The sequence below is a fragment of the Lentinula edodes genome (assembly GCF_021015755.1).
Source record: "Lentinula edodes strain Le(Bin) 0899 ss11 chromosome Unknown C8R40scaffold_7, whole genome shotgun sequence".
Classification (NCBI taxonomy): Eukaryota; Fungi; Basidiomycota; class Agaricomycetes; order Agaricales; family Omphalotaceae; genus Lentinula; species Lentinula edodes.
In genome coordinates this window covers 1,017,040-1,029,621 of record NW_025764313.1, presented here as the reverse complement: position 1 = coordinate 1,029,621, position 12,582 = coordinate 1,017,040, and the positions used below count along the sequence as shown (strand labels likewise).

At 45.1% G+C, this 12,582-nt stretch overlaps 4 protein-coding genes across 4 annotated transcripts; 3 read left to right on the top strand and 1 right to left on the bottom strand.

Moving 5' to 3' along the window:
- Nucleotides 1–79: 79 nt before the first annotated feature.
- Nucleotides 80–1,033, top strand: C8R40DRAFT_1067388 (uncharacterized protein; the record flags this gene model as incomplete). The annotated part of the gene is made up of 3 exons (XM_046225914.1): nt 80–166; nt 217–684; nt 740–1,033. 3 exons carry the CDS (start codon nt 80–82, stop codon nt 1,031–1,033), a joined length of 849 nt encoding a protein of 282 aa, XP_046089474.1.
- A 104-nt stretch (nt 1,034–1,137) lies between these two features.
- Nucleotides 1,138–3,667, bottom strand: C8R40DRAFT_836898 (uncharacterized protein). Its single transcript, XM_046236388.1, has 8 exons — nt 3,392–3,667; nt 3,020–3,334; nt 2,841–2,960; nt 2,697–2,777; nt 2,598–2,627; nt 2,451–2,546; nt 1,747–2,400; nt 1,138–1,689 (listed from the first exon to the last, which is right to left on the bottom strand). The coding sequence occupies exons 2-8, from the start codon at nt 3,165–3,167 to the stop codon at nt 1,478–1,480; spliced, it is 1,341 nt and encodes a 446-aa protein (XP_046089473.1). The 5' UTR covers nt 3,168–3,334; nt 3,392–3,667; the 3' UTR covers nt 1,138–1,477.
- A 997-nt stretch (nt 3,668–4,664) lies between these two features.
- C8R40DRAFT_1038744 (uncharacterized protein) lies at nt 4,665–5,382 on the top strand (the record flags this gene model as incomplete). The annotated part of the gene is made up of 2 exons (XM_046223772.1): nt 4,665–4,711; nt 4,767–5,382. 2 exons carry the CDS (start codon nt 4,665–4,667, stop codon nt 5,380–5,382), a joined length of 663 nt encoding a protein of 220 aa, XP_046089472.1.
- A 2,897-nt stretch (nt 5,383–8,279) lies between these two features.
- C8R40DRAFT_1038426 (uncharacterized protein) lies at nt 8,280–11,397 on the top strand (the record flags this gene model as incomplete). Its single annotated transcript, XM_046223756.1, has 20 exons — nt 8,280–8,348; nt 8,408–8,460; nt 8,511–8,570; nt 8,639–8,800; nt 8,862–9,038; nt 9,093–9,195; nt 9,244–9,300; nt 9,360–9,436; nt 9,511–9,597; nt 9,665–9,686; nt 9,737–9,750; nt 9,807–9,855; nt 9,905–10,011; nt 10,080–10,100; nt 10,160–10,198; nt 10,269–10,399; nt 10,459–10,707; nt 10,770–10,829; nt 10,892–11,241; nt 11,299–11,397. Coding segments are annotated over 20 exons (1,986 nt in total), but the record flags the coding sequence as incomplete, so codon positions are not given.
- Nucleotides 11,398–12,582: the final 1,185 nt, after the last annotated feature.

The following is a 12,582-nucleotide window of genomic DNA, read 5'->3' as shown; positions in this document are numbered from 1 at the left end:
GTATAGAAATTTCTACGGGATATACATAAAAGGGAAACAAATGGTGCCGTGACTTGGATCATCTTACCCACAACGCTCAATGCCACTCACATATTTTCAACAGCTATATGAAGAATCATGGGTTCAAACAGATGATGGAATAGATGAAGAAGCCCAAGATCCTCAGGTAAAGGATCATTTTCTGCCAAAGGTTATGCTAAACCGTCAATACTTTAGTTCTCCCGCGAAATACACAAAACCTTGAGGACAAAGTTTCTTTGGCATTTTGTACCAACTTACTTGACGGTCCAGGGGACCCAATATGAACAAGCATTTCTTATCTATGCTTCTGCCATATGGGCCTCACACTGGCCAGAAGATGTTACATATGGGGAGAAATCTCTGCTCCAACGGACTGCACTTATGAAACGGGTAGTCTATCCGCCAGAGTTCAGCAGTGGTAATTTGGATATCGAAGACTTGGAGCTGCACCTTGGCATCGATGAATATGAGGCCCAAGCAATCAAGAAAACCGGAATAGCCCAGGCAACGCTATATACTTTCTTTTCTGCACGTCTACCATATACTACTTTCTTCATATTTGAGCTTACTTATCTGTTACAGGATAATATTCAAAGTTATCAGCAAACCCTGCGTGAGTACACCAATGATGAAGCTGGCAAAATGTGGTATCAAATGTTCAAGGTAAGTCAAATTTTACATCGTACCATAATCCAATGCCACTAATCATGGGTAACAGTCTATCCGTAAATTTCTCTCTCAAGCAGTAGTTGATTTTGGTCCATACATTTCATTATATGGTCTGCCTGCTTCAGATTGGAAACGGTCACTGAATGAAGCAGTCACGTTCTGGGATCTTCACAACCATCTTCCAGCATCGTTTCTCAAAGAATTTTCATGGCCTCGTTACCGCTATCTTATCAGGCCTCCTGAGAATGAACGCCACCGATTGCTTGCTTGGGAATACCCTTGCGAAGGTCCTGACCAGGAGATTATGGTGATTCCTCCGCCTTGGTTGCCACTTAACTTGTAGATGTTTCTCCCTGAGGTGCAATTCTTATAGACGTTTGTATATATGAATAACTTGCTCGAGAAATATGGAATCGACGTTACGGTTTGATTGGAGTTCGGAAATTTCCGTATAAGTTGGTTTTGTATCGCAAACTTAATCGGCAATTGCCATCCGATGGGCAGTACGTTTTTACGACGGAGAAAAGGGAAGGCCCTTGCAAAGGTTTTGAAGTAGCGAAATGGATATGGTATGCTTATATAGATGGTGGTTAATGGATAGCAAAGCGCACTAGTAGCAATTAAAAGGAATATAGTACGTTCATAAAGATGGTGGTCAACCGATAGACAATGAGCCCTGAAGGAGCAAAATCTATGGGAACGCTGCAAGGGAGTGAAGGGTAAAAGCAATAGCTAAACGATTGGCAATGACAAGTTGGACTAATGTTAGAATGATGTGTGCAAATGACTACTTAGGAAGAGGTATGAGATTGGGTATAATCCGCGGCATGCTTGTTTTTATGACCTTTGCTGAAATTTTAGAAGCAATTTGTTCTTCATCGGAGTTTTGGATACAGTATAGTGGAGTTATCCCATTGGTGAAGTAGCCTGGGGCAACGAACAGATACTGGATACCCTTCCAGGCTTCATAAGGATTATGCTTGTCGAACCGAACGAGTCCTGTTAAATGTAAACGGTAAGCTCAAACTGCATGAAGATCTTAACGGAAAGCTTCACCAGTTGCCGTTCTACCATTTGTGCTAACAGCTGGACTATCGGGATTCCACTGAAAGTTAAAAGCGTAATGCTCAGCTTGCTCAAAGATGCGAGCCGTCGCCTCAAATGTGCCCACATTCCAACCGAGACGATGGAGGAGGATGGACGTTAAATTCTCAACAGGGCCATTTCCATCATTGTACCGGATCTCATAAAGATTCAGTTTCAAACCGGCCGTATAACCCACAATCTGCTTCAAGAAGTCGCGTGTGTTAGCCCACTGGAAGTACATCTGCGCAGTAGCAGCTCGCGAACGGCCACGATCTTTAGTATGATACATAGCAGATGATCGATTATAGCCATTCGTCTCGCAGTAATGATTGAAGTCCAGCGCCTTTGTCGTCACCTCTGGTCCTTTCTTCAGTCTAACAATTGGTAAATTGCTTTGGACTTCTTGAGAGAATGGATCGTCGCTACCAAAAGAGGTCGGAACGATGTATTGACCAGATAGAGACAAGTATAGCGACTCCGGAGAAGGATTTGGCGGCACTGGAATAGTGGACGTGAAACCGCTGGGAGTAGTTGCAGCAGGAGCAGCGGAAGCAACCAAAGCAGTTGCCGTTGGAGGAGTACCTGAAGCAGGAATGCTGGGCATCGAAACCGCTGGCATTGGGACTTTAAGGTGGTTGGTCAAACTTCACATCGGTCAAACAAGGTCGACGTACTGGGCATGGTCCCATAGTTTGATCGATAGGAGGTGCTCAAGTATGGGTGGAAGCGACCAATATGGTGACTGGTACGTTGCGCTCCAGAGGCAGCAGCTAGTAGAATTTTATGAGCACATTTACAACCATATTCAATACCGTTCTCACCAAGAAAGCTAGTCTCATTATTCAAGAAGTCTTGCCGCAAAGATTCAGTACTGACACGTTCAGAAGTCAGTGAACGCTTACTATTGCTAGGATATTCACCATTAGGGCCTGCACCTGCGCCATTGCTTGGAGCGATGAATGGAGCATCCTCGTGGTGAAATACGACGTCCGGAATACTAGCTAAAATGTTGATTGGATATATGCATTAGCGTCCTCCTAAATCAATCTGGAATTGATACTCACCACTCAAGGAAGGGTTGATCTGCAACGATGTGAGGTTTGGGACTGCATCAAAACCGTCACCGCTATTTCCAAGCCCAAGCTCGACGTTCCCCCGGTCTTGCCAAACAAATCCGCCCTCACCTAAATCAAATAACAGTATTAATACTAAATTATTGCAAGCGGGAGATCAGTCTAGTTACGTTGACAGGGCGCATTGGGAAAAGCCATAGGATAACTGCAACCAAAATTAATGGGAGTAGTCATTGATGGGCCATAGTCGGGAGGCCGGAGCATTTGCATTATGGAGCCGTAAGGATTATCCTCATTTGACGGACCAGTAAAGTCCATCGGTGGTTGCTGCAGCTTGAAATCAAGAAAGGAAAAAGAATGGAAAGTGAAAGAGAACGAATAGAAGCAAAATTGCCTACTAAAACAGAGAGGGCCCACCAATCCAAACAAATACACATTCACTTATGACTTTACATCGATCGGAAAAGCATGATGACTATAAATGGCTATTATTGATTATTTACTTTTTTAGCAGAATGTGCCTAGCACGAGCGGCAATTTACCGTCAGAACTTTTTGTTTGAAACTATGCGGATTTACGTTCTTCTGCAGGTTTGGATTTGGGTAATCCTGTCTTTGATATCATTGGTGGTCGCTCCAGATGTCACAACAACCAGCAGTGCTCCATCTTTAAGCCTTCTGGAAGCATTCCGAGCTCACTATGCACAATTTGAAGCCGTTGTGGGTCAAGTTCATGCTGAGCCAACAGATCCTTTCCTGTTGCAGCTCCTGGGAGAGGACCTCAATCAATTTTCTCAACTTGCGCAAGAGGTAACTGTTCAGTTTCCCTCTTGTTCTATGTCCAATATAACGTAACTCCAGCATGCCGCTATATTTGAACCCGAAGAAGCGCAAATTCTACAAAGTAGCCTTCAGGTTATGATTTTGGATATCCGAGCATTATATGAACAGTGCATAGAATTGTCACACAATGGAAGACCAGAAGTCGTATTTACTGAATATACTGGACGACCTGGGCGCCCTCGCACTGTAATCAATCCAGACTTCCTTCGTTTTGCTCACAACCACCGTACCATAACAGGGCTGAGCCACTTTCTTGATGTTCCCCGACCAACTGTTCGACGTCGTCTTTTGGAGTGTGGTATTGCTACTCCGGGGATTGGTCCATTCAATTTCCCCCCAAGAGGCATTCATGAACTCCAATCAAGTGAATCCGACAATGTACTTGATGTTGATACTCTACCACCCTCCCAATTACCAGACGATGTTCAAGCAGAGGCTGCAGCAATCCCATCTTCGTCTTCCTCTGGTTACATAACACATATTTCAAATGAGCAGCTGGACTCTCTACTAGGACGGTTGCGCATTCATTTTCACCGAGCAGGCATTAGAATGCTTGATGGAATGCTTCGCCGCTTGAATATTATGGTTCCTTTTGAACGCATTCGTCAATCCCTTGTCCGAATTGATCCTATTCACCGGGTCTTTGACCGCATTCGTATCCGCCGTCGAGGTTATTCTGTCCCAGGACCGAATTCTCTATGGCACCATGATGGTCATCACCGTGAGCATTTCCCTTGTCCTTCATAAGCTGCCAATAACAAGTACCCATTGTGATACAGGACTTATTCGCTGGGGGATTGTTATCCATGGTTTTATAGATGGATATTCACGGCTGATAACAGGACTGCGGGCTAGTAATAATAACCGCGGACAGACTGTTCTCTCACTCTTCCTATCTGCAGCTGAGAAATACCAGCTCCCATCACGCGTTCGTGGAGACCATGGCATTGAAAATATCTGGGTAGCAGCGTTCATGGAGCATGCTCGTGGGGAAGGTCGTGGCTCATATATTTGGGGAAGGTATTTCGTTAAAATTCAATCTTATATCCAGTATATTGATATCATGTTCCCTAAGGTCTATTCACAATGTCCGTATTGAACGTTTATGGGTTGATATCAGCCATTACTGCAGTCAAACATGGCATGATATGCTCACGCTCCTTGAAATAAATCATGGTCTCCAAGTCTCAAACCCCAACCATATATGGCTGCTTCAGCATCTTTTCCTACCCATAATCAATGAACAGCTTACCTTTTGGGCAGAGTCTTGGAACCGTCATCGAGTGTCACAGCGTACTGGTCCAGCCCGTAGTCCAGAAGATATGTTTGTATTTGATTCGCTTGTCAATGGCATCCGAGGTGAGGATCTTGGCCAATTCGCTATGACTGATGAAGAGCTAGAGGTGTTTGGGGTGGATTGGGAGGGACTACAGGACGAGACACTGTTGCGAACACTTCGGTCGCACTATGCAGATGAAGGATCAGGCTCTTGGCTTGGCCGCAGAGGCCCCCCACCAAATCTCAATGAAGTAGCAGTGGACCCACCATCAGCCCTTCTTACGCCTGAACAGGTTACTTTCCTTGATCAGCAGCTTCAACATTATATTCGCCTGCCCCGCGAGCAGGAAGTAGTCAAACTTTGGATTGATGCCTTAGCTATTGCAGCAACTATGTATCCCAATGAGTTTTAGCGCCAAATGTAATTATTGAAAATTAGATATGCCTTAATACGGATGAATAACTGATGAATTTCAATTTCCTCAGGGTTTGAAGTAAATAGCTGTCATTCATATTCATTGCTCAGACGCAAGTTTCTTGGAAACCATTGGTCAATCACGGTACATACTTGATAAGTAACTGAGAAGATATTGGCTGCTCAATTGTAAGTTGCTTAGAGACCATTGGTCGGTCCAAGTATATACATGATAAGTAAGTGATAAGATACTGGTCACTAGTTGGGAAGCAGGTGGTCGGTGAGTGAAAGCCTTATACGGCCTTATAGAAACGGGGTGCTGGCTCTTTAGAGCCAAGATGTGGCAACGCAAAGCCAGAGCCAAGCTATTTGGGCGCAGAGCTGGAATTACTGTACAATTGAAGCATTCAAAAAAGGCCATACAATAACTGGATGCTCTACTCTGAGATGTATTAGTGGGTTAACGATATCGATATGCTTGGTTCAGCAGATCAATAACAGAGACTGTTATGATTCATGCAGACAAAACGCAGAGACAGAGACATTTGATGGAAATCAAGACGTGGAGCCGAGAAAAGGTCCGAGACACACAATATTGCACAAAAACTGATTTCATATTAAACACTAGAAAGAATCTGAAAATTTCCAAGTCGCAGACGCTGCCTGTCACCATTCCCGTTCTTTTCCCTTGTCTTCCGAGTCCTTGGGCTCTATGCCCTTATGACTTTTCGTTCACGAGGCTCCTCCGACATTGTCATGAGCTGTTCCGGCAGCCTCATGGATGATGTCGTCTTTTTTTCCTTCGCCAATGCCGACGCCAGCAAATGTTTGTGATGGGTAAAGGAAAGGCTTTTTCCTGAAGACAGAAGTTCGTTGTTCGCTGCCGGTCACTGCCTCTTGGAATTGTTCCCGAAGATCCGATTTCTGGGGGGCTCCAAGCTGGGACGTAGGACTCAGGCTGAAAGCGTTTCTCAACTGTCCTCTAAGAAAGTCACTCGCACCCCGTCTAGTCACAGTTGGGCGAAAATCAGGTGGATCCAATCTGTTGTTGAAATGAGTCAAATACTCATTATAATCGTGAGCATACTCAATGTCGAGCATCTGGATTGTTCGGCCAAGCATGAGCTATAGCGGCTCCATAAACTTGAATGAACAACGTAGCGAGAGCAATGAATGAAATGATGGAGGATGTAGTTAACTTCATTTTGTAGTTGTGGGCGGGGAATTTACGACGTTCTTTCTAGGACGGGCTCAAAACGATTGAAGGCCTTTCAAGACCAGCTTGAGAAGTGGGCGGGGAAGATTCAAGGCATTGAATGCAACTCATTTTTAATAAAACCCTTTTGTAATCTGATGGCACAGCCCGCGCTCTTTGCCTTGCAGGTTTCCATTGTGCGTGTGATCCTTAGGTTACGATTTGTTGCGACCCGCTACAAGGAGCGTAAAAGGTAGCAGCATGGTTATATATCTGAGCTTCCGAATCCTCTAGACATCAAGGGGAAATCTCACGAAGGCAGATAGATAGATAGATTACACTAGATAATGCAGAGGATGGAGAGAAAGAATGTAGCACTCAGTTCCACACAAAGCAGCACGCAACGAGGGGTCTCTGATTCCGAGGCCCAAGGCCGGCTTGAGAATGGGTGTGAAGGTTACATGATCAATGATCATTAGTTCAATTCTGTAATCCAGAATTCCCTTCCTATTCCAATGTTACTTGACGTTACTTCTCAAGAGCGCGCAGGCCTATATGAATTTTAGTTTTATTTTAGCGGGGGAGCCGATGAAAAACAATATAACAAGACGCTAAATAAAGACTCACGCAAGATCCTGTATGTCCCAACTCCCGAGTCCCATCTGTCACGATCCCTTTTACTCTGTCTTTCCCTTCCCTTCAATATACGCGACAATATTATACACCCTGAAGCCCGTGTCGGCAGCCATCAACAAGGGGACCAAAAAGAACGGGACATAACTTGAGAGCAGCATCAGTCGTTGTGATGAAGTCATGTTGAGGTGCTCTTGTAGGAAATGGACTATACATGGAAGGACAGTCGTAGCCGTTGACGCGCCGTATGCCAACATCAATACGTATATTGAACGTGATCCTGAGCGACGAAAAGATTGCACTTGAATTACAAGAGTTTGCATATAAGTTGACAAGCGAGGACGCAATATTCCATAAACCTCTCTCACTCCAAGTATGAAGACTGGGAGTTGGAATGATCTGATGCAGTGAGATCGAATCGGTGAGCACGATACATTGAGATGAATTCCTACAGCTCAAGCCATGCAAAGCATCCAAACCAAACAAGTTCTCCATGTAGGAGGTCATCTCCTCGAGCAGCAGCCGCAAATAGTGGGTCTGCTGAGATAGCAATCCACCATTGGCGCATCCGCAGTATCGAGGTGAGTACATAGGCTTTAGGATAGAATTTTTGAAAGTCGGTAGGATTGAAGCGGGGATATGATTCTGCAGAGAAAGGATAATCGAACACGTTTCGAGGAAAGTGAGGACGGCGAGCGAACAAGAAAGAAGCAGAGATACACAAAGTCCAGAGGACGGGAAGCGAGTGGAATTCGAGCCATGGTGGTTTTGGGGTAAGGACACTGTGATACGCACAGGAATTAAGCGCTCGACAATTCTACCCGCAAACTTGAACCGGTCCGCGGACTGAGAAACCTTTGTTGCAGCATTCACCACATGTCAATGGAAAGTCCCAGGCCGTCTTCTTATCATCTTCGCTCAATCTCTGAGCTTGACCAGCTCCAATGATCATTGCAAGATATGTCTTTCTGGTGGCTTGCTTCGCGCTCACAAGCGTTATAGGCAAATATGAACGTACGAATTTCATATGTACAAGTAAAGTTGTATGATTCTGATGACTCGTTGAAGTCGCGCCGAAAAAGTTTTTGACTTTGCCTTTGGGAGAAGTGAGACCTGCTGGATGGCTTTGGGATCAGGTACGTCTTTGAAAGCTCTCTTGTAAAAAGTTCAAGGTTTGTAACTGCTTGCATACCAGCTACAAATTCAAACCGATGGCGTTGCAGGACATATGCACGAATTTTATGAGCTGTATGCTTCTGAGTATCTCCTGGTCCAACCTTCTCTCACTTGCTTCCCAGTGTATCCAACTCGGATTGGACCGGTGGCCATTCTTACTATTCCTACCTCGAAGAAGGCTTGTACCATGATGAACTCTACCTAGTCTGATCAACCAACCAGTTTACTTTGAATCTTGAATAGCTGGCAGCTACTGGTTCAATGCCATGGTTCCAAATGGCATTCTCATGAACAACTCCATCATTAATGAGAAGACTCAAGAATTTCTGGATTACGTCCTGGATCATCAAGATTCTACGGGATGGTTGGGTCCGGAAGTAGGCACTGATAAGCCGCGATATCTTTGGGGAAGGTATGCCTACTGGATTCATGCATGGATCTTGGACGAAATGCTTACTAATGGCTTGCTCTAGGTACCCATTCTTCTTCGGGGCTATCCAGATGGTTGAATACAAGCCCGAACTCACAGATAAAGTTGTCACGGCGTTACATAGATTCTTGAAACTCGCAAACAAGATGTTACGCGACGGAGAAGGAGTAGAGAACTGGGCTGCTACGCGATGGGAAGACTTTGTAATGGTTTTGCAGTGGTGGGTGCTCATCTTATACCCTTTCGTAAGTAAATCTCTCGAACCCAATTCAAGGTTGTATGATTCGCATCCCAGAGGCGAAGAAGAAATACTTCTGGATACGATGAAGCGGCTCAAATGGAGTGGGGTACCTTGGGAAAAAGTCTTTTCTAGAGAGGTACGTTTCGCTCCGGAATTTTCTGCCTATTAGTCACGCCTGTCCTAGTATTTCCCTACTGGACCAGTCGAAAACCTCACAAATCCGTTCGGGATTGAGCTCTCAGTCAGTATATCTTCGTAGTCAACATACAACCTATATGTATACCGACTCGATACCTATAGTGGCACGGCGTCAACATGGCGGAAGGACTCAAAGCACTACCTGCTACCTACCGATTTACTCATAATCAATCTGGCGCGTAAATGGTCCCCTTTTTCTACCTGATTCGCTGACTCTTCTAGTGAATACAGATATCGACGCGGCAAATCTCAGTTGGGATCTTATGTTCAAATATCATGGACGTCCGTCCGGGGCGTATGCAGCAGACGAGATGTTGGCTGGATTAGAGGCTGTAAGAGGGTGGGCTTGTGACTCTTGTCAATGGAATGGCCGTTGCTGAATTCGTTTCTTGGCTTTTGAATTTCAGCACGGAGTTATGTTTAGTGGTGGTACGCTATTTTTCGCCTGCAAGAGCTCAGAATACTGACACTTGTGATAGGAAGCAATGTTCTCGTAAATTCCAGATCGTTCTTGCTCCTTTGCGGTATCTTAAAATATTCGTCTCGTAGTGGCTCGTATCTCTATCAGGTTATCGGAGATATAAAGTATGCTGATAGGGTGAGTTCATGCCTTGTCGCCGTTCGTGCCGTTCTCAATATCACTCCAGGTTGAACGGATGGCATATAATGCTCTACCTGCCACTATAACTGCTGATATGTGGGGCCGTCAGTACCTGCAGCAACAGAACCAAGTCGCGGCAAAGAACATGAGCCCGTGGGTCGCCCTTGTTTTCTTACGACTGGATAGCTTGCCGACTTCTTTTTTCGTTGCTGGTTGACCAGGAATCCATTCCCAGAAGATGGGTACGTCACGCCCCGTCCAGATGTTATGTAGTTAGTGACCGATGTAACGCTTCTCGTAGCCCTTACTCGAACGTCTTTGGTTTAGAGCCCAACTATCCGTGAGCCATACTTATGCTTAGCTCAAAGACTAATGAGCGCATCGCGCTCAATGTAACCGACAAATCACAGATGTTGCACAGTCAACTTTCCTCAAGGATGGCCAAAATTTATCACAAACGCTTTCCTCACTACACCTGATCGGAACGGGTTGATTCAGCTGTATCTGGGACCTTTTGAAGTGCAAACCACTCTGTTTGGAGGTGAGGCTCTTTTGCTTTCAACTGAATCATTGTACTCAATGATTTGTAACGGATTACAGATAATCAAGTCACAGTCAATGTCGACACTCTCTACCCATTCGGCGACATGTTAAACATCACAATTCTCGCTGTAAAACCATTCACGTACTATATCCGTGTACCTAGCTGGGTCGTTGGTGGTTCTATGTTGTTGGATGATGGACAGCAAATGGAGCTTGCTCCTGATAGCGGGACGGGGCTTATGCAGAGAGTTGTTGGTGGGGGCATAACAAACATTGTGTTGTATTATCCAGCTGAGATCACAATTGGTGAGTAATTCGATTGTCTTGCATATCTCATAACTCGTTTCCAATTCTTTCTGTGACTCTAGAGAAACGCCTACATTCATCAGTCGCAGTTCATCGAGGACCACTGAATTATGCTTTTGATAGTACGTCGCCTCATCATAAACTTTCCAAATAAACCGCTGAACTGCCGAACCTTTTTACTCAGTTCCTCGTTCTGAAAAAATCATCGCTCAGGACCCTCACGAACCTCACGCTATTGATTTACAAATTGACCCCGTAGGAGACTGGGAGTACGCTATCAATACGGATTCTGCGAAAATGATGTTCCACAACGATGCGGAAAACACAGAGGTCGAAATAAGAAGCATCCCCACATTCTCAGAATCATATAAACTTCCTTCTCCGATTTTCGACTCTGGAAAACCGCCTGTAAGCATCATCGTGCCTGCGTGTCCAATCAAGTGGCCTTTGGCGGGAGACATGTTTGTGGCGTCTCCTCCGGAGTATCCAGAGTGTGTTGGAGAGGAAAGGAACATAAAGCTGATTCCGTTTGGGGTGAGAAGCATCTTGTTTTAAACAACAACATTTTTTGATTCTTCGGTCAAAAACTAGGCTACACGACTCAGAATCAGCGAGTTCCCTGCATCTGTATTGGGCTTCAATGAGCTTACGGGTACTAGTGACCTTTGGCAAGAGGTCTTGTCAGTATAGCCACCTATCTACTTTGTAAACATGTGTCATCCTATAAGATTGTAAATTAAACTGCACCTCGCCTATTGGAAAACATCGGTTTCACACCCTGAGGTAGCTTATTACTTATTGTGCTTTGCGAAAAGGTTACGGATTTTTTACCAAGATTGCTTTTATTTGTCCAATACATTTTTGGGCCGAGGCTTGAGAGAGCTCTCTTCAAGGAGGGGCCGTCCTGGGCTGTCGGGCTTCAATATGGTTTTCCCCAAAAAGGATTTCAGCAATAGCTTTTCGAAGCCCGACGGCCCCTCCTCGAAGAGAGCTCTCTCGAGCCTCGGCCCAAAAATGTATTGGACAAATAAAGAGTAATAAACACTTGGTAAAAAATCCATTCAAGCAAACCTTTTCGCAAAGCACTGTACATGCGGAGACAAGTTCATTCAATAAGTGAAGAGAGTCCGGGATCCAGGGTCATTTAATATAAAAGATTTCTCGATGAGTTCGTTGCACACTTTTAGCGGAGACAGACAAAATCTACAGTAGCGACGTATGTATCCTTTTCTCCCCGTTCGATTTCCGTGTAATCCATTCCAATCCAAGTCTTTTGCCTGCCCTTGAAATATCTCAGTTTCCCGAGATGTGGCCATGGAAGATTGATCAGAAGAAGGAAGCCCAGACAACTTTGTCATCCAGGGGAGCATTGCATTTTTTAAGAGATAACATCCTCGCAACACGATCCAAAGGGAAATGCCATGTCTGGTCTCCGAGCTCTGCACGCATTACCGTTTTGAGATCGGCCTGGTGACTGGTGGGGGGGCGTATGTCCCTCGTGCATGAAAGAGCTGCTGTGGGTCCAGAGAGGAGTCCGGCGGCTGGAAAAGAATCCAACAAGCGCCCGAGTCGTCTACACCAACAGGCGTTAACTCTCCTCATTCTCCCTCTTCTATCTTAGTTCTCTTCAACTTAGATGAATGAAAGGGATTAGATTATTCAGGTTTGTCTGTTATGTTCTCTCAGGTATTGCCCGAGGATTGGATTTTCCTTCACGTTCGTTTTACTTTGAACTGATGTTCTTTATTTCCTCGCGACGCATCCGTTCTTGAAGGGAACGCTCGCGTTGTCAAGCCCCTCCACAGGCCAGATGCGCAAACCGACCAATACGTCCCTTACTGTTGATTGAATACGCTTGGGCGCTTATCTTACTCA